The 19,846-nt window shown below is 37.3% G+C and overlaps 1 protein-coding gene across 2 annotated transcripts in view; it reads right to left on the bottom strand.

The window, feature by feature from the left end:
• The window catches only part of LOC138715168 (3 beta-hydroxysteroid dehydrogenase/Delta 5-->4-isomerase type 2), a 45,860-nt gene that overhangs the window by 24,344 nt on the left and 1,670 nt on the right, over positions 1-19,846 (bottom strand). The window contains exon 1 of one of the 2 annotated variants that reach the window (XM_069847731.1): positions 6,957-7,028. The exons of the other annotated variant lie outside the window; for it this stretch is intronic. Coding sequence (XP_069703832.1) covers positions 6,957-6,996 — 40 coding nt within the window. The 5' untranslated portion in view covers positions 6,997-7,028. Of the gene's footprint in view, positions 1-6,956; positions 7,029-19,846 lie in introns of those variants that run through there. 2 annotated transcript variants of the gene reach the window in all.

Raw genomic sequence — 19,846 nt, 5'->3', positions numbered from 1 at the left:
ATGACACGAGTGGATGTTTTGCGCGCTAATTTCCACGAATGTTTATAATGAAGATTATACACGTGTTGCATACGTTTTATGCTATTCTAGCATTAAAATATGTAGAAAAATCCATTAGGCTTATAAATAAATGTAATGTTATGTCGTAATAGGGACATGAGTACCAGATATGACGTAATACATTGCATGGTTTCTAAGACAATGTTATTTTGTAGTTGTTTTGAAGCTTTTTCTTACAGATACGTTGTATAAAATTGCGTTGTGAAGGAGGTGATAATGTCATAGAATACTAGTTGCTGGGTAACCTGTTCTGGCACCAGTGCCAGAATTAGACCAAAATGTGCACGATTTATAGCGTCATAACAAGAGTGTTTGCTAGGATTGCATAAATAGCCTATTACTTTTATTTCTTTATATTATTAGACCCTTACAATAATTATTTTTCCCACTATCTTCGTACAAAACTGGAATTACTCAAAAGAAATCTTTTTGATTTGACTGAGCTATTCAATTGTTTACCGAGAATTATTTCACTCAAAAATAGAGTATTATGAACCACCTTTATCTCCGCCACCCCTGTCACTTTTAAATGCCGATTTTCATAATATCAAAAGAATATTAAAAGTCGTTACAATATGTGAATAGCTATTCTGTGTGAAAGTGAAAAATTACTCACATCTGATTAAACTGTATGTCCGTAAATGAATTCAGATATCTTACTTTTGGGGATTATTATAAACTTATTTTAGTATTAGTATTAGTATTTATTTATTTAACCTGGTAGAAATAAGGCCGTCAGATCTTCTCTGGCCCTCTACCAGGAGGTGCAATACACAAAACAAAAGTATATTCACATATATTTAGATGCACAGTAATTGATTTAATTTATGTGCTTGAAATAACAGATAAAGAATATTAACTACAGACTAGTAAATTATTTTTTTAATTCATTATTATAGGCATCCAACAAACAAAACTCAGTGCGCAGAAACCAGCGGGCGTGACTGTCTCGCGCAGATGACGTATGCTCCCATTCCCAGCATGCTCCCCGTTTCCAATCACACCACCGACACTATGCGCATGCGCACCTATTATCTTCTTGTGCTGAACTGAACACGTGTTATTGTTACAGAGTCAGGGAGTCACATAGCGTTTTATATTAAATATTAATTTAATTTAATTTAAGTTCCAGTGAAGATAGATACAGATTGTGACCTAGAACAAGACGATGTTGACATCTTGTAATGTTATATTCACTTAATTGGTTATTGTTCAGATGCTCTTTGAGTGCACATGTCCGCAACCGTAAGCGTTACAGCTATACCAGTAGCCGCTTATTAAAGAACCCGTCTACTACAGGGGGTAAGAGGGGTATAGCATGAGCGGCGCGAGAAGTCTGAGCTGAGTTTTGCTTGTAGGATACCTATAACTCCCTAGCATCTATTAGTGCTTTCTGGTTGCGCTCTTAGACGACGTTACATGCCAACAATGTAACTTTGAAACATGTCTTCATGTTTCTGTCCAGCGCCAATGCTGTTATACAAATTTTGCTTTATTTGAAGAATGGTTAATTAATATTCCGGCACATTAACAATCACACTCGCATTCATACAAATTTTCAAATTATAGACACTCCGGGAACTTTTCTACTATTTATCTATTAATGTTTATATCCTTATTTAGTTCTTCTTTTAATTAAACACTATTCATTTTAATTTGTTTCAGAACGCTTTCACACCGCAGTGGCACGTCGAATGTGACATGCCATGTGACATGCCATTTGGAAACCAACAAATCAAAAATAAATTAAACCTTCCATACAGGAGTGGTATGGCTCGTCACATCTGCCACATGTCTCTTTGAAGCCATTCGCATATCGGACCGGATTATTTTCTTTCGAAAGTGCAACTTGTCACCTGAGTCGCGTATGTGCAGTGAGTGATCCAAGTTCCAACCCAGTTATGTCAGGTGGAAGAAAATTTCCCGAAAAACGGGACATTCATTTTCCTAGAAATATAAGGGAATTTTTATTGAAAAGCGGGAAACTTGTATTGAATTACTATGCGCATACCTACTATTAGTCCCACGCCGTGGCGTCGTGGTCTAAGGCTTCCTGCCTAGGACTAGCGTTAAGGAATACGCGCTGATTCGAGTCATGGAGGAAGAAGTTTTCTCATAAAATTTCGGCCAGTGTATGGGACTGGTGCCCACCCAGCATCGTAATGCACTTGGGGAGCTATGATAGATAGCGAAATCCGGTTGCGAAAGTCAGCTATAACGGCTGGGGGGATCATCGTGCTAACCACACGTTACCTCCATTTTGGTTGGATTTTTTTTGTAGGTTATTTTACGACGCTTTATCAACATCTCGGGTTATTTAGCGTCTGAATGAGATGAAGGTGATAATGCCGGTGAAATGAGTCCGAGGTCCAGCACCGAAAGTTACCCAGCATTTGCTCATATTGGGTTGAGGGAAAACCCCGGAAAAAACCTCAACCAGGTAACTTGCCCCGACCGGGAATCGAACCCGGGCCACCTGGTTTCGCGGCCAGACGCGCTGACCGTTACTCCACAGATGTGGACTTTTGGTTGGATGATCGTCCACCTCTGCTTCGGCATGTGGACGTGAGGCCAGCAGCCTGCTCGTTGATTTATATTATTATTATTATTATTATTATTATTATTATTATTATTATTTCACAGTTTTATTGAATATTAATAACAAATAATATGAAAATATTTTTTAATTTACTCTTGCCACTTCACTGAAGTATACTAGATACACTGTATAGCTCAGTGTAATCATTATTTACAAAGTGGTTATGGATGCGATTTTTTTATAGTACGGAATTCCGTAATACAAATTAAGTTATAAATATCACATTAGTAATTGTTATTAAATGAATGACAGAGTCATATACATATCAGAATATAACAACATTTCATATGAGTTACACAGATCCATGAAACTTGGTAATTTCTAATCGAAATATTCAAAAAGTCATGTTTCCTTAGATGTGAAACTCTACAATAAATTACCTGAAGGATTAAAAATTGTACTAAAGTTAATCATTTTAGACGTGTTGTAAAGAATATTTTTATACTGTTTATGATTTTTTTTAAGAATGTAATGCTATGTTAGGCCATTATCTTTGTTACATATTAAAATGAATAAAATGAATTATTACTATCTTATGGCTTTTAAGGAACCCGGAGATTCATTGCCGTCCCTATATAAGTCCGCCATTGGTCCCTATCCTCAGCAAGATTAATCCAGTCTCTACCATAATATCCCACCTCCCTCAAATCCATTTTAATATTATCCTCCCATCTACGTCTCGGCCTTCCCAAAGGTCTTCTTCCCTCCTGTCTCCCATGCATTTGTGGATTCGCCCATACGTGCTACATGCCCTGCCCATCTCAAACGTCTGGATTAAATGTTCCTAATTATGTCAGGTGAAGAATAAAATGCATGCAGTTCTGCGTTATGTAACTTTCTTCATTCTCCTGTAACTTCATTCCTCTTAGCCCCAAATATGTTCCTAAGCACCTTATTCTCAAACACCCTTAACCTATGTTCCCCTCTCAAAGTGAGAGTCCAAGTTTCACAACCATAGTACAGAATAACCGGTAATATAACTTTTTATAAATTCTAACTTTCAGCGTTTTTGAGAGCAGACTGGATGATAAAAGCTTCTCAACCAAATAATAACAGGCATTTCCCATATATAAAATGAATTATTATTATTATTATTATTATTATTATTATTATTACTTACTTACTTACAAATGGCTTTTAAGGAACCCGAAGGTTCATTGCCGCCCTCACATAAGCCCGCCAGCGGTCCCTATCCTGTGCAAGATTAATCCAGTCTCTATCATCATATCCCACCTCCCTCAAATCCATTTTAATATTATCCTCCCATCTACGTCTCGGCCTCCCTAAAGGTCTTTTTCCCTCCGGTCTCCCAACTAACACTCTATATGCATTTCTGGATTCGCCCATACGTGCTACATGCCCTGCCCATCTCAAACGTCTGGATTTAATGTTCCTAATTATGTCTGGTGAAGAATACAATGCGTGCAGTTCTGTGTTGTGTAACTTTCTCCAGTCTCCTGTAACTTCATCCCGCTTAGCCCCAAATATTTTCCTAAGCACCTTATTCTCAAACACCCTTAACCTGTGTTCCTCTCTCAGAGTGAGAGTCCAAGTTTCACAACCATACAGAAGAACCGTAATATAACTGTTTTATAAATTCTAACTTTCAAATTTTTGGACAGCAGACTGGATGATAAGAGCTTCTCAACCGAATAATAACACGCATTTCCCATATTATTATAGAGGTGAAACAGTAGGCCTGCATGTTTAGACCTCCGAAGTAGTTTAGTTTAAAATTCTGCCTTCGAAAACTGTTTTAAAAATTTGGAAGTAGTGATAAAAGTTTTTGTATATACGGTATTAAGATGGGAAATTTTTCTCAAAATCGGGAAATTTTTAGAAATTTGAAGGGAAAATTCTTTCGCTGAACCTGACAATACTGTTCCAACCAGAAAGGATCTTATGAGTTCAGTTCCTGCTGGGTTCAGAGTCCGTTTCCGTAAAGTGCAGATGTTGAATATTATTATATTAGATTTGCATTTACTGCATTAGATTTGTTTCAATGTTATTAGATCCGCAACAAGTGTTATGCAATTTTAATTATCTAAATACTTTCATTGTTATCAAGTACTGCATTATTAACCAGGATCTTTTTTAATACTGCATTAGGACACAGTAGCCTTTTAAGTAGTCAGAAGTGTCGTTAATCCGGAAGTGAAATAAAGTTAAGTTTCTGCTGGTGCGCGGTGTTTTATCTGTTGTTAACATGGCTCAACACATGCCTCTTCCAGAAAGTGAAACCTTCAACATTAAAGGCTGGTTCACAATAAACCGGGAACGGAAACGACAACGAGAATGAGAACAGAAATAATGTTGAAATAAATGTATTTAAATGTGAGCATTCACAATAGTTAATTGTGAATGCTCACATGTAACCATGTGGTTCAACAATTTTCCTCCACAAATACCGAGGATAATATAGGGCAAGGCAGTGTAATTTTGATACAAATTGAGATGAAACACCAAAGTCCACTGTAAAGCTCCTGAAATTTCTCTGAATGCATCTTTAGTTGCCTTGAAGCTATGTAAGTGATGTGCATATCTACATTGGCTCTCAAATATGGATGTACACAATACCTCCTCTTACAACTTCTTCTGGCGATTACAACAGCAGTAATTATATCATCGTCAGAAAACATCTTGAGAACTAAGAAATAAGCAAAAAGGAAACATTTGCCACTGACAACTGCCACATTGGTCTGTAACCTTTATGCCATTTGTCACTTGCCACCTGTCACCTATCATCTGCCACTTGACATTTTTGTGTTAAAGCCCCCTTAGGGTCTACAGTGAAACCTCTCATTTACGGACATCGAAGGGACGTAACAATCTGTCCGCATCTGGGAGGTATCCTTTATTGGGAGGGAGGCTCCCCAATCTAACAGTAAATTCATAATATGCATTATATATCCCTTCACTCTTTAAATGAAATGTATTGCTGTAGTTTAATTCTAAATATGGTCTACTGTACTACAGTAAATTCTTTGCAACTTTGAACTACAGTAGATAAGATCGAAAAAGGAAAATACAGTACTGTGCCACGCAATTTTATCCTAGGACTACAGTTATGCAGTACTGTAATTTACAGTTTTCAAATTAACTTTTACGTTCAGGTGCCATGTCTCTCGAAACAGAACAACTGATTGAAGTGAAGAGAATAATCCTACTAACTCTGTCATGTGTCGAATACAATTTCACGATCGCGGAAACCTTGGACCCATCAGACAGGTTAAATTTTATGACTCTGTTTATTCAACCGCTTCCTGCTACAACAAGAGGTATCTGGCTGAGCTAGTGGTAGCCTACGAGACCCCTATTGTCTTCTTTCATGACAAGGAATTTCTGTACAGTTCTCAAAACTAAATTTTCCATTTTTGTAACACATTAAGTTTTGAAATCCAAGTTCTGTCCGCAGTCAGGAGGAAAGCAAGCTTTAGGACTGTAAAGCAGCTGTTCGTGTCCGTGTCCGTGTCCGTGTCTGAGTCTGAGAGTGTCCGTAAACGAGAGTTAAATTTATCATTATTTCTATATTATTTCAGTTGGAACATAAAAAAATCTGTCGTATATGAGGAGTGTCCGTAAGGAGAGGTTTCAATGTATTTATTATTTTTAACGGCAGCTGCATTTAATTCTTTCCTCCTCATTCTTTTCTTTCCTTGTTTCATTTTCTTCGGTCGTATATCAATATTCTTCATGCACGTCTTACGTAGTAACTTACAGCTCACGTTTCTTAAAATCTTAGCATTTCCAAGTAAACGCATACGTAATTATTTACGAATAAAAAGTTATCATACTTCAATAATTTAAACCTCTAACTTATTTTTCTACAGAAACATGAAATTTCTGTATTAATGAAAATAAAGGAAAGGTCCCCAAAAGGCCTTTAGTTTGAAAGCATATTAAGACTCCTACCTTTAGACAATCGACATTAATGGCAATAGAGATATCAGTACGTGCTGGCCGTCTTTGTCCCTCTCCCCAAGGGAATGCCACTGGGTAGGCTACTCATTTCTGTAAAAGGCTGAGTGAACCTCAGAGCCATAGTACGGTCGAAATAATTAGATCAAAGAAAAAAATCCAGTACCTCATCGAGAATCGAACCCCGCCACTCCAGCTTGCAGCGCAACGCATTAACCGCGACACTACCGCGCGCCCCCTATCAATGAAAGATGTAGAAATACTCGTATTTGCGCATTATTGTAATCTGAAAATTCATCAAAAGTTTTGAATACTAATATAAATGATGTGTCAATGTTTTGGCATGAGCAACAAACGAAATTGATGAAATATGTATTACCTGTAACAAGAACAACTTCAGAGGTCACCGAGTCGGCCATTACAGCTAGTTGACATCCACTCCTTTCCAATGTCTAGCGTATTGTGATTACTTCTACAAGGAAACTGAAAGCATGTGTAAATAGCTGGAAGACATAAAGCTATTTGCGTACAGTCCTTCATAACAAGAGAAATTCGTCGTTTAGATAGAAATATGCGCGCTCTCTTCAACGTGATGAAAATCACAGAATGCAGTAAACTTATAAATGTTATTACTGACTATGTTTTTGGCCCATGGTTCGGGTCACGAGTCAGCATATAATCAAGTATTACTTGAAGCTAATTTAGTGAGCATCGTTAATCAAAAGCGTAGATAATCGAGCTTCTGTGCCAGAATCAGTTTTAAAGTCAAAGTCAAGTGTAATTTATGTTTAAGAAACATAAATGAATATGCATAAAAATTGAATAAAAAAGACACATGTTTTCCTATGATTTTTATGCGTTTTATAACAATTCAGTTTTGCAGGTCTCTCTATATCTCTCGCCGTAACCACGCGTTCTAAAGCGGTGAGTCTCCACCGAGGTCTCGGCCCTCTGGAGGTCCGAAGATTAGTTAATGTGGCCCCAAAAAACAAATAATAATAATAATAATAATAATAATAATGAAATTCTAAAAGTTGTCCTATGAAAATGTAATCATCATGTAAACCACATATCCCCTCGACTCTACATCACTGTAAGCATCACCTCTACGCAGACGATTTACAAATCTATATCCATACAACCCCTGACTCACTCAATGACGCAATACAAAATCTTAACGAGGACCTTGAATCTATATCTGCATGGGCCAGAAAGTTTAGTTTGAGTCTCAATGCAAGAAAATCACAAGCAATCCTAGTGGGACATCAACGTCTATTATGCAATATTACTCCTGCTCTTCCAGTCAAGTTAAAAGACACAATAATTCCTTTTGCTTCCTGTGTTAAAAACCTTGGAGTTTACTTTGATAAGCATTTAAACTAGAATAACCAAGTAACCCATACTACCAAAAAATTGCTTTCCATACTACATTCCTTAAACAGCATTCGAAAATTCCTTCCGCTATCACTCAAGAAAATACTAGTGGAAACACTAGTAATGCCCCACTTCGATTATTGTGATTTTCTACTGACTGACCTCTATGTCAACCAGTCGCAAAAATTATAACGTGTTCATAATTCTTGTGTTCGCTTCGTCTGCGATGTCCTGACCACATTACCCCATCCTTCCAAACTCTAAACTGGCTACGGCTTAACGAACGTAGAAATTTTCATTCTCTTGTTCTCCTTTTCCAAGCCCTTCACACTTCTACGCCTACCTACCTTGCCTCCCGTTTCAGTTACCTGTCATCATATCATAATCTCTTCACACGCACGCAAAATAGCCTCATTCTAGCCATACCAACACATAAGACATCATCGTATTCATCATCATACACAATCTCGCTCTCGCGCTTGTGGAATACCCTACCCAGTGACATCAGAGACTGTCGGAATTTAGTAGCGTTCAAAAGCAAGCTTATTAAGCATTTTCTTACTGCATAGAGTAGGTTTAATTTTTACTTAATCAATAAAAGAAATGCTTCCCTCTTCTTAACTTTTACAATAAACTGTCCAGCTTTTATTAATCAGTTAATCTTTTAGTACTTTGATTTTTATTGTATTTGTAAATTTAATATTAATTGTAATTATAATTGTAATTGTATCCTTAATATTGTAGTTGTAATCCCCTGGTACAGGGGAAGAGAAGGCCTGATGGCCTTATCTCTACCAGGTTAAATAAATAAATAAATAAATAATAATATTCTCCTATTAGTACATAACTGTATATTCTATCTCAAGTGAATTCGTCATCATCTAAATTGTTTCTATTCTCATTAAGTATTATATGCGTCTCTTATTGGTATAATATACGAGAACTGAATCGAGTTTATCTCGCTCACTTTATATCTAATAAATTGTATATATTCTCCTTATATTATGCAACTAACCTTGAATACATGTAATTTTCTACTTTATTTTATGTAATCTCTAAGGTATCTTCTTTTGTGTTGTTTTGTATGCTATTGTATTTATATATTTCATGTATATTATTCAAACCTGGTTGAGTGAAAGAGAAGGTCTTATGGCCTTAAATCTGCCACGCAAAACTACTGCTGCTGATGCTACTGCTGCTGCTGCTGCTACTTTGCGTTAAGTAAAAACATTCTTTAACTAAATAATTGTTTTATTTTTAAATTAATAATAAATATCACGTTACTATGTTCTTACATTCTACTCTACACCTCAAGACAGGGGACCAACTAAAGTAATGTGAGGAAAGGTAAGGCTCATTATCATTGAGAAACACTGGTCTTAAGGCACCATGCTTTGGACCGGCGATACGGATTACGCGCTAGTTTCAGTCTTCATATACGGGACCGGTGCCCACCCAGCGTGCCGGTATTCCATCCAGGTGACCCTGGTTCGGTCCTCGGTCAGGTCGTAGTAGAATAATTTGTGGTGTACATAGCAGATGTTGCAGAGGGATTGTCTCGGGATAATCCCGTTTTCCTCTATCATTCCACCAACACCCTCCATCTTTCCTTCATTTCATCTGTCATCCGCAACAGTAAAAATAGGCTGAGGTGAAGTTCTAGCTGATATAAGAAGGACTCCGGCCTCCGGTTCATCAGGCTACTCGCATGCGGACGGGATCTGGCTCTGTCAGGGGTTGAGGTAGGATGGCCCACCTGTCAGCAGACGATGATAGGAAGGACTTGGGGCTCAGGTCCCTGGCGCTTATCAGGCTACTCGTCCGTGAAGTGTGACCTGGCGCTATCAGGGTCTGAGGCAGGATTGCCCAACTGTCGGCGAATGCCACCAAGGTAGCCTGGCGGACTTTGACAATCATCGCATACAAGGGTGCACAAAGGGCTAAATCGTGCCTGAATGTATGAACCCGTCTCGGGTCCAGCCGTTGTAAGTCCAAGCCAAGCCAAGAGGTAAGTAAATGCATGCGGTAAGTAAAATTGTGTGGATTTTTATGCAACGTTCATATATAAACAAATAGTTAAGGACCATCATGAATCAAGTCAATTCCAGAGGCCATGACCTCGTACACATAATGAGAAGTGCAAAGCTAAAGTGTATCAAGTCACAAATTTTCATAAATTGAGTTCAATTCATTTTCTGATTATCTGAAATTGGTTCTCTTCCGAGCAATAATGGATCAAGTCTTAATTCCAAGCATTCGGCGGTAGGCGACACCAGTCACTTTTGGCTCAGATTATTTGTTCACGATATTCTGAGTCATAGTGGATCAAGTCACCAAAGCATTGCATCAATTAAAATCACAACTGTTTATATTTTATAAATCTAGAATTTGAGAATGGAGCAATAAAATTATTGCTAGTGAAATTAGATAATCCACTAGAGCAAGTTAACTTTAAGTCCTATTATCTCAAAACTACGTCTCATGGACTTGATACACTTTAGCTCTGAACGTCTCATATGTGCAATCCGTCATGGGGTATTCCAGTGGTCGTCAGCACTCGCTGAAATGGGTAAAGGGTAAGCGGAGCAACATGATTTGCCCCGTCGTGCAGCAGGAAGAGGTAGAGAGTATACCTGCCAGCAGCCACGAATCCATCCTGGTGCTGTAAGAGACCTGCGGGTAAGAGACGCTAGCCCGAGAGTGCAGAGTTAACGACCGCTAGGGTATCACGTGTGCATTCCATATTTTAAGTTCATAAATCCTATGAATCAATGTCATTAAATATAATATACACTGTGCAAAAAATAATATGCAATACACTGCGTTAAGTGCGTAACATAATCTTGGAAACAGAAAACTTAGCTTCGCCTCGTTTTTTCCAAACTCTTTCCTCGATTCTGTCACGTTGCATTTACCGCATACGTATCGCAATATACTAATGCATCCAAAAAGAAGATCAACTTTCATGATTGCATTGTACACAAAAGCATTTTGTACACTCCCAAAAAATAAACTATAGAATTTAATTTATTAAGCAGGTATGGTGTAAGCAGGTATTGTTATGTCATTAATTTCTGTAGGGTCACATAAAATAGTTATTCGAATATTGTAACAGTTGTTTTTTATTATTTTGAGAAAATTCACTTTTAAAATTTATGGAAATGTTTGAAATTCTGGCAGCTCAGTTGGTAGAGCAACTGGCTACGGACTGCAAGGTCCTGGTTTCAATCCTAGTTGGTGACGGACTTTTATCGTTGCCAAAACTTCCAGAGGATCACTCAGTCTCCTATAAAATTTGATAACAGGACTTTCCTGGAGGTAAACGACCACACCATCTCATTCTAGTGCCAAGGTCAAGAAAGTACGGAGCAGGGCCGCTCATAGAGGAGACACCACTCAAGTAGAGGGGCCAGAGGGTCGGAGGACCCAGCCCGAATTTTACATAATTATTTTTTAGGGAGAAGAAGACAGAAAACATTCGCAATTTTTTATGAAAGATTTTTATTGAACCACATATGAAATAATAATTACAGTCAACTCCGGATAGTGAACCTCTGCGGACTTGCATATTTCGTTTACTATACCCGATGTTCACTAAATCCGAAGTGTCTCTCCCCTGACCTTAAATGACAGGAATGAATGAAATTGTGAACAAAAAAATAAAATACTATACAGTAATTAAAATATTTCATTTTTGTGGAATGGATTACACTGTATATACTGTATACTGTTAGTCACAGTTGATTTACTTAAACTATGCTGTCGACCCACGTCCGCTTGCGAAAGACCACGTTCAATGTCACTTAAAATATACGTCTTATCTTCCAAAGAAAACACTTTACGTTTCGACATTTTTATACAGGACATTCACTGTTCGAACACTAGAAACAGACTGATCAGGTAGAAATGACAAACGCTGTTATGGTGTGACTGTGTACTCAGCCTTGGAAATTCTCGGGTCACTTAATGAAAACTGGGAGGGGGTTGATGGGATTTGAAAGCCATCGGTATCTTACCTTCATTTATGCTCCAGACATAATGTCTGTCCACTTTTAATAAAAGAAGGCAATTTCATTTTCGTTGTTTCGATGTTATCCGCCATAAAGGAAATGTTTCCGAGGACAAAAGGCAGCCCTTTGATTGTGGAGGGTTAGAAATAATAGGTTTCTAGTAGAGTTGTGTGCCTGAGAGTAGAGGCGGTGTAGTAGAGGCGGTGTAGTGAGGCAAGGTCGTCACGCGTGTCCTAGATTTACATTACAGCTCATTGTCTAGGAATCACTAATCCTACCTTTGTCCTTTGACTAATAGAGTAATACTAGTGACAGACTACAGTCGCTAATCGCGATTAGTATTATCGCGATTACCGAAAATGTGTTGACACACTAGGTCACGCTTGGTCCCGTCTGATCAACAGTTGAATTACCATAGAGGAAATAATTTTCTCTATGTACATACTTATATCACAGTCTAGTATATACAGTCACGAAGCTTGAGTTGTGAGGATGCTAGGAACAATAGACTGTGCAGGTACTATTTCGCATTGTCTATAATGAGGTGATCGTAGCGATCCTAGTGGTTAGCAACTATCTATGGATGCATATTTACTACGTATTGAGCTTCGTGACTGTATATATATATACTAGACTGTGCTTATATCACAGTCTAGTATATACAGTCACGAAGCTTGAGCTGTGAGGGTGCTAGGAACAATAGACTGTGTAGTTACTATTTCGCATTGTCTGTGTAGTTACTATTTCGTATTGTCTGTAATGAGGCGATATTAGCGATCCTAGTGGTTAGCAACTATCTATGGATGCATATTTACTAAGTATTGAGCTTCGTGACTGTATATACTAGTCTGTGCTTATATGTTTGTTTACCTTCTGGACAACATCTGAAATTACTTGTTATGATGTTTGTTCATTGTTTTTTTTTCCTTTTTTTCTGTTGTATGTTTCTTGCAGCTTGATGTGGGAATTTATTTGTTAAAATTTTTACATATTTTACAATCTAAATTGATACAATTTATGCCATTACTATTATTTTGGAGAGATATTTTATAACCATAAAATTTATATCATTAAGCCTAAGATTTATATTATTTTGTAATAAAACATATTTTTTAAATGATTCCTAACCTCAACGATATCGTAGTAATGGAGATTGAAAAAGAAATCAGTTCCAGTTTGTAATCCATTATTTATTGAACTGAGACATATTTCAACAGACTTCTATTGCCCTCCATATATGAATAATTCGTCTGCCATTTGTTAATACATTTCTTTTTATTTTTCTCACATATGCATTAAATTTCTCCAATACGTCTAATAGTGGCCAAATGTCATTTTCTAGCCATTCATTTTCGTTTCACCAGTATTAGAAACTTAAAATGTTGTTCTCAACACAGTCTTTCAATTTTATACAAGAAGGTCTGACTTCAAATAAGAATTTTGTCAGAATAAAATTCTTGTAACTTCAACTTTTAAGGTTCACTATAACCGAATTGACTGTTCACTATAAACGGAAATATTAATGTACTTTTTAATGTATGCGGGTTGGGTCCAACGATTTAGGTTCACTATAGCCGGATGTTCACTATAACAGAGTTCACTATATCCAGAGTTGACTGTATATGTTCAACAAGTTTTAAGAAGTAGGCTACTATTGAAAGGTTATTTCATTCTTTGTGGAGACATTGTAGGCCTAATAAAGTTTCCTTAGCTTGTTGTATTTTTTTTCTCTCTCTTGTACGGAGGAGGTACCCGAAGGCTTACACTGCAGCCTGAGGCTTATTGTGCTTACCAGTCCTATTCTGTGAATGACTGGGTAGACGAACGGCCGCGCTCTTATACAAGTACAGCACGCCGCACCATAAACTTAACATGATGGACGATGATAATATGTGAATTAATTATGGCGAAATGAGTCCGAGGTTCAACGATTAAAAGATATTTTAATTTATACGTGTATTAATAATACATCTTGACTACACAACTTTTAACACTGTATCACTTCGGAATATGTATTATAAGACTTTCTTTTGTTAAATTCTAACGTACCTTGTTTACATGTTTCGACCTTTTATGGGTCGTCCTCAGAACTGGTCGTTGTTGGTCTTAGCGCCTCTTCTTTTGTTTCTTGTGAGAGTGTGTTCGTGTGGTGTAATGTAGAGTCAAAGAGTGTGTGTTAATAATAGTTAATAATAGTTTTACAGAAGTAAATATTATGTTACGTTATAAGTTTGAGAAGTACAATATAACAGAATTAGGAGGGGAAACAACAGTTGATTTTTTTATTTCCGAGCTTCTGTTATGAATACTTAACAGTCATGTAATGAGTATTTTGCAATACAAAATATAAAAGGGTTAATTTGTTCAATAACATGTTTTAAGAGTGCTACAGGATTACGCCGAAAGCTACCCAGCAATTCTGCTTCAATTAGTTGAGGGAAAACTCCGGAAAAAACTCAACCAGTGAAGCGATGACCCACTATATTAATAATTCATTGGGACCTTCAATAAATTCGGAATATGAAGTTTGTATCAAATTTATTTCTGCCCTTTTTTAAGCAGTCACATCCTTTACATCTGTTTGAACAACTTTAAAAAATTGACAACAATATCTTTGGATTTAAACAGTAACTGTAAAATTAGAACTCAATCTTTTAGGATTTCCTTAATCTCATATCTCATCACAATTTGCACATGATCCTTAATACTCTTATCAGTCAAATCATAATCTATACGAACCGTTACAGCATACAGACATCCGATGTAGCTTCATTCCAGCCTAGCACAATCCTGTATACCATCACCAATCTCCAATCATTGGTTGAATATCTCGTTACCAAGCAATATCAAAGCCCCTTTCTATCTGAGCTGAACGCTCCGACCATCCTCAACTCCCCACTCGCTCCGCCTCCACCATCCAGGGGGGGGGGGCGAAAGGCGATCGACGCATGCGCATAGAAACGAGAAAACGTCAGAATTTGCTACATCGAAAGTCCTTCTTTTCTGAACACACATATTCAAAGATCATAAAGAAACACCAGCTATACATATGATTACATTCTGCCGGATTACCAAAAAAAAAAAGAAAAAAAAAACATACCGTCACACCAGGTAACTTATCCCAACCAGAATTTGAATCCGGGCCCACTCGTTTCATGGCCAGACGTGCTAACCATTCCTCCACAGCAGTGAACAGCTTGTTGTCTTAGTATTGTATTTAAATTGTAGAATTTCAACATTCTTTAAAATATTGGTAAGAAGGGAGAGTCCTGTGAGAGAGCCACAATTCCCTGGATGGCCCTGCATGGAGCTCTATCTTTATGCCCCTCCCCCCAGTGCCCTCAATTAGTATAAAGGAGATGAGCCTATGTTCATCCACAAGTTCTCAATTACCTACCTGGCAAATAATTTAAGCAGTATTTGTTACGCTGAATGTAGTCCTTTTTAAAAGCATATTTCTTCCATTTAACCCGGCTATTCGTAACTTAAGAAATGCCTTTATAGTCCCTTATTCATAATTAATAGTGTTCTATCAGGTAATACTATTATGAACGTTCGTAACAGAAAATACAATGGGATCTGAAACGTTGTGAAAGTAATTATAAGTTCAGTATTTAAATAATCGTTTCGTAAAAAGTTGCGAATTCAGGGACAGGAAAAACCTACAAAAATGTTAGTAAATAAAGAGTTGAATGATATTTTACGTGCCTATAAATTAATTAAATTACTCACCATGATTAGTTGTCTGCTACCTTTGAGAGTTTGCGAGATGACTTGGCGGATTTACGAGAATTAACTTCGGATTTTCTTTGTCCTGAAGAAGAATCGGCACTTTAAGTAGACTAATTTAGTAATAATATCCATGATATGTTCTCTGCAACAACCTGCTTTCGAAGACGGATCGAAAGAGCGTCAATGGTGTCGAGATAAAAGATGTCATCCCACACTGCACTTGCTGAGCTAATATTTTCTTTAATTTTCAATTATGTTTGAATAAGTACATCATACACAGCTTGGGAGGGATGGGTTAAAAAAACTGACGTTCCTACCTGATCGGGAGTCTTTGATCTGGGTGAAAGCTGCAAATGTTTAGAGTTTAGATCTATTACATTCCTGTCGAAGGGCACAGAGAGCACACGCAATAAACTTACAGGAATGATTTACTACGTAACCGGCCACATGATATACTAAACATCTGTCAATCAACGCAGCAGGAGTCATACTATTTCTACTGTATACTACAACCCGGAACAAAACAGTACGGCATTTTTGTAATTATTTTGTAAACCACCACACAATATTCCTTTGTCACCGGTTAATTCAAAGCACAACAAATTTAAGACATCTATACTTGTTTTCCTTAAAGATGGGACATGACAGCAGCCGAGCTTGGAACTACAGTGCTATGTTGCCAATATGGACTACCATGCTGCCAGCTGATGGAAGCTAGCAATTGACATTAAGATGGCTGACGTTAAAACATCCATTGACAATTGACGCGAAGGTAAGAAAACAATACAAAAATCGACAGAGAATCAAACACGAAACGTACCAATGCTAACATTGTGTGCACAATAAATGTCGCCAAGAGAGCTATTAAGCACTTGCCACATGGGAACGGTACGTTTGGCAACTCAGCCGTTGTTACCATAGCAACAGGCCTACCACGCTATGTGACATTCAGTTGTTTTTCAGATCGCAACGTTCCTGTCATGTCCCATATTAAAAAAAAAGTATAGGCTATAACTCTCAACAACAAAGCACATTAACAACCCCTAGCAACTTTCATCATTAAAGGCGCGAGAAATATATTTACGAGATGTATGACTTCAGACAACCGATAGATCTTAGCGATCAAAGCGCCACTAGTTGTCATGTCTGCCACAGACAATGGGAAAGCATAGGAGTGCGTACACTATTTCTTCTATTCGTCCTGATTTAAGCAATAGTAGACAAATGACAAGTATATCGTATTTTTAAAATATTGGACTCTCATAGGACCGACATTGGCAGTACTTTTTGGTTTTCATAAGATTTATTATGGCAAGGGAAAAATAAACGTTTTGAGAGCACTGCTCATAGTTTCCTGTAAAGCAAAGCTCAGTTATTTTTTGAGTAGCCAACATAACAAGTTCGACATAGTAGGTGACTCTTCATGTCGCATCTACTTGTATTTTTCGTGATACTAAAACCTGTATGTAGTTCCGAAACGTTAGGTATGTTGAGCTCCAGGACACAGTGGAATAGGTAATCAAAAGTCTATTTCTGATCGCTCATTCTTTCTTACAATATATGTATAACTCAATTGGTTGCGGCTTTCAATGAATTCCATGATTCCTTTTACTTCATTTTCGACTAGGTACCTTGTAAGTTACCTGTAAACCTCTTCATTATCCCCGGACATTTTTTTTTTAGTTCAAGATTCTCACTAAACTATTACTTGGAAATCCTTTGAAATTTCCGTGTCATCACTATAAGCCATAATCGTAAACTAATCACTGCTACCAAAAGCAGACTAATGTCATTGTATTATTTAAGAACGCTTTCAAATCGCTTAGTTACACTCGGGAAAGAGATTAACTGGAAACCTGCTTCACAGCCGCTTTGTCCACCACAAAGCTCACAGGATCTGATGGGAATCGAATTCGAGTCTCTATGATGAGAAACAGTCAGCTGTCGCAGCCACGGTAGAGCTCTATAGTATGCACCATGTCCTGCATATGAAAAACGCTAATACAAAATTTAAAATATCAACAGAAGTCACATGACAACTTAACTCCATCCACACGAGAATCTGATGTTTACAATATGCAGCGAACAAAATTCAAGGTTTCGGAATTATCTTCAAACACTTGTATTGATTCAAACCAAAAAAAATCATTACAAACAAATCAGTTTTTTACGAATTTCAACACATCAGATTTTGATAGAATACCAACGATAAAGTCGTTTTTTGTGGAGTGCTTTGCTGCTGTCAGATTTCGTCGACCGGCAAAAGTTCAGGATTATACACTAATAAGCAGTAAATCATTCCTTTCCAACATTCTGTAGGCCTATTGTAACAAAGCTGAATAGTGGTTTAAAATATCAATAAACTGCCAATTATAGTGGGTTCAAAATGCCCTCTGCCGTTGATTGAATTTCCTTAGGCGAGTATCAGAGAGACTATAGAATAGCTTAGAGCCAGAGGTTTGACTTTGTGATTTTTTCGCCATGAGTTCGAGTCCGCATCGTGGCAGTTACTTAATTCTCTTTAGTATCCCTGTCTAATATAGGCTAATGTGTAAATTAGTGATATTTTTTTAGCTTACCTAAGAACCGTTTAAACATTCAATATTTATTTAAGTTATTTTAAAGGCATCAAATGGATTATGGTCTTTAAGACAGAGTTCAGTAGGTTCTGCTGTGTTGCATACATCTTAATACATCTTAATTGCGTCGTTAAACAGTGAAGTAACATGTGTTTGAAACTCAGCGCGATTTCTTTCTGAAATTTATGTGTTTATACTTTTATGGCGGAGTAACAGGGTTCATAATTTATAATAATGGTAATGATGAAAAGGCGTTTACTACAATGCGTTGTCAGTTCACGCACAGAGTTTCCAGATTCGAGTCATTTGCATCTATGGATTTTTCTGAATTTTCTGCCATAATTTATCGGCGGTCGCAGAGAGTGCATACGGTCAGTTCTTTCATTTCGTTGAGGAGAACGCATTTTAATAAAACGAACTGTGGAAGTCATTTGAAAGAATGAGAATGATAACTGATTGGCCGGGAAACTCTCCGGACTTAAATGTCATTGAGCATTTGTGGTCTAGACTGCAGAGCAGTATGTTTAGACAGCATAGACTACACTCTAGACAAAAGCTTATTGAGAGTCAAGGAAAAAAGGACATTTGGGGCCGTATTCATAGACATTTCGCAGCACGCGCTACGAGCGTACTAAGCTAGCCCCGGCTATCCATGGTTACTTGTACAGAATTCAAATCATATCCTATCGCTAATACTGGTTTATGAATACGAAAAACGCTGATCATCCACCGGAAGCCCGCGCTGAAAATGTCTATGAATACGGCCCTTGTTGACCAAGAAAAAACTATGATTTTGGTGATGATCTTCCGAAAACGCATTTTGGAGTGCCACAGCAACATTGGACGTCATGCAAATTACTGAAAATCATGGTAGATCATCAAATGATGTATCTTTTCGACGCTTCAAAAATAAATGTCATAATTCTAAATTTAGACCAGTTTAAAATATTAGCACAGTCTAATAGATACAGTCACGCAACTCATACGTATAAAGTATGCCAACATTTGACAGCTGGCGCGACAGTAGCCCTCTAGCGGCAGGCAAGTTAAAAGTGTGCACACGACATATAACACATCAGAAAACGGGTTTTGCGTAATTTATTTTATATGTTTATGCTATACAATAAGTGTATATGGTTCTAATTAATTCTACTTTAGAATCCTGGAAGAATTTCACACGCAGTTAATCTACAAGTTTCAGAAGCTGGGAATAAACGTAATTCTTTCTGCTCCTTACAACTGAATCATGGCCCTGATCGCGTATCGTGGTTTGAAATAATATAATTGTTCGTGCGTGGTCGGTTAATTCAATTCATTCCTAAATATATTTATGAATCATTGGAACTTTGTATTTCCTGTGAGAAGAGTAAAAATTAGTATCTTCAAAATTGTAGGGCATATCTCGTAGGGTACATCGCGTGGTGAACGCCTCTCCCTATTTCCTGAGAAATTATCGATTTTGCATACCGCAAATTGGGGTAAACTCGGCCGCTGAAGTAAACTTGAAAATAAAGAAAAGGGGAGGATTTAAAAATTAATATGAAGTTCATTATTTTTCCATTTCTTAAGAACCG

The sequence above is a fragment of the Periplaneta americana genome, chromosome 15 (genome assembly GCF_040183065.1).
Source record: "Periplaneta americana isolate PAMFEO1 chromosome 15, P.americana_PAMFEO1_priV1, whole genome shotgun sequence".
Lineage (NCBI taxonomy): Eukaryota > Metazoa > Arthropoda > Insecta > Blattodea > Blattidae > Periplaneta > Periplaneta americana.
The sequence above is the reverse complement of the archived record's forward strand: the minus strand, read 5'-3'. Positions and strand labels throughout refer to the sequence as shown.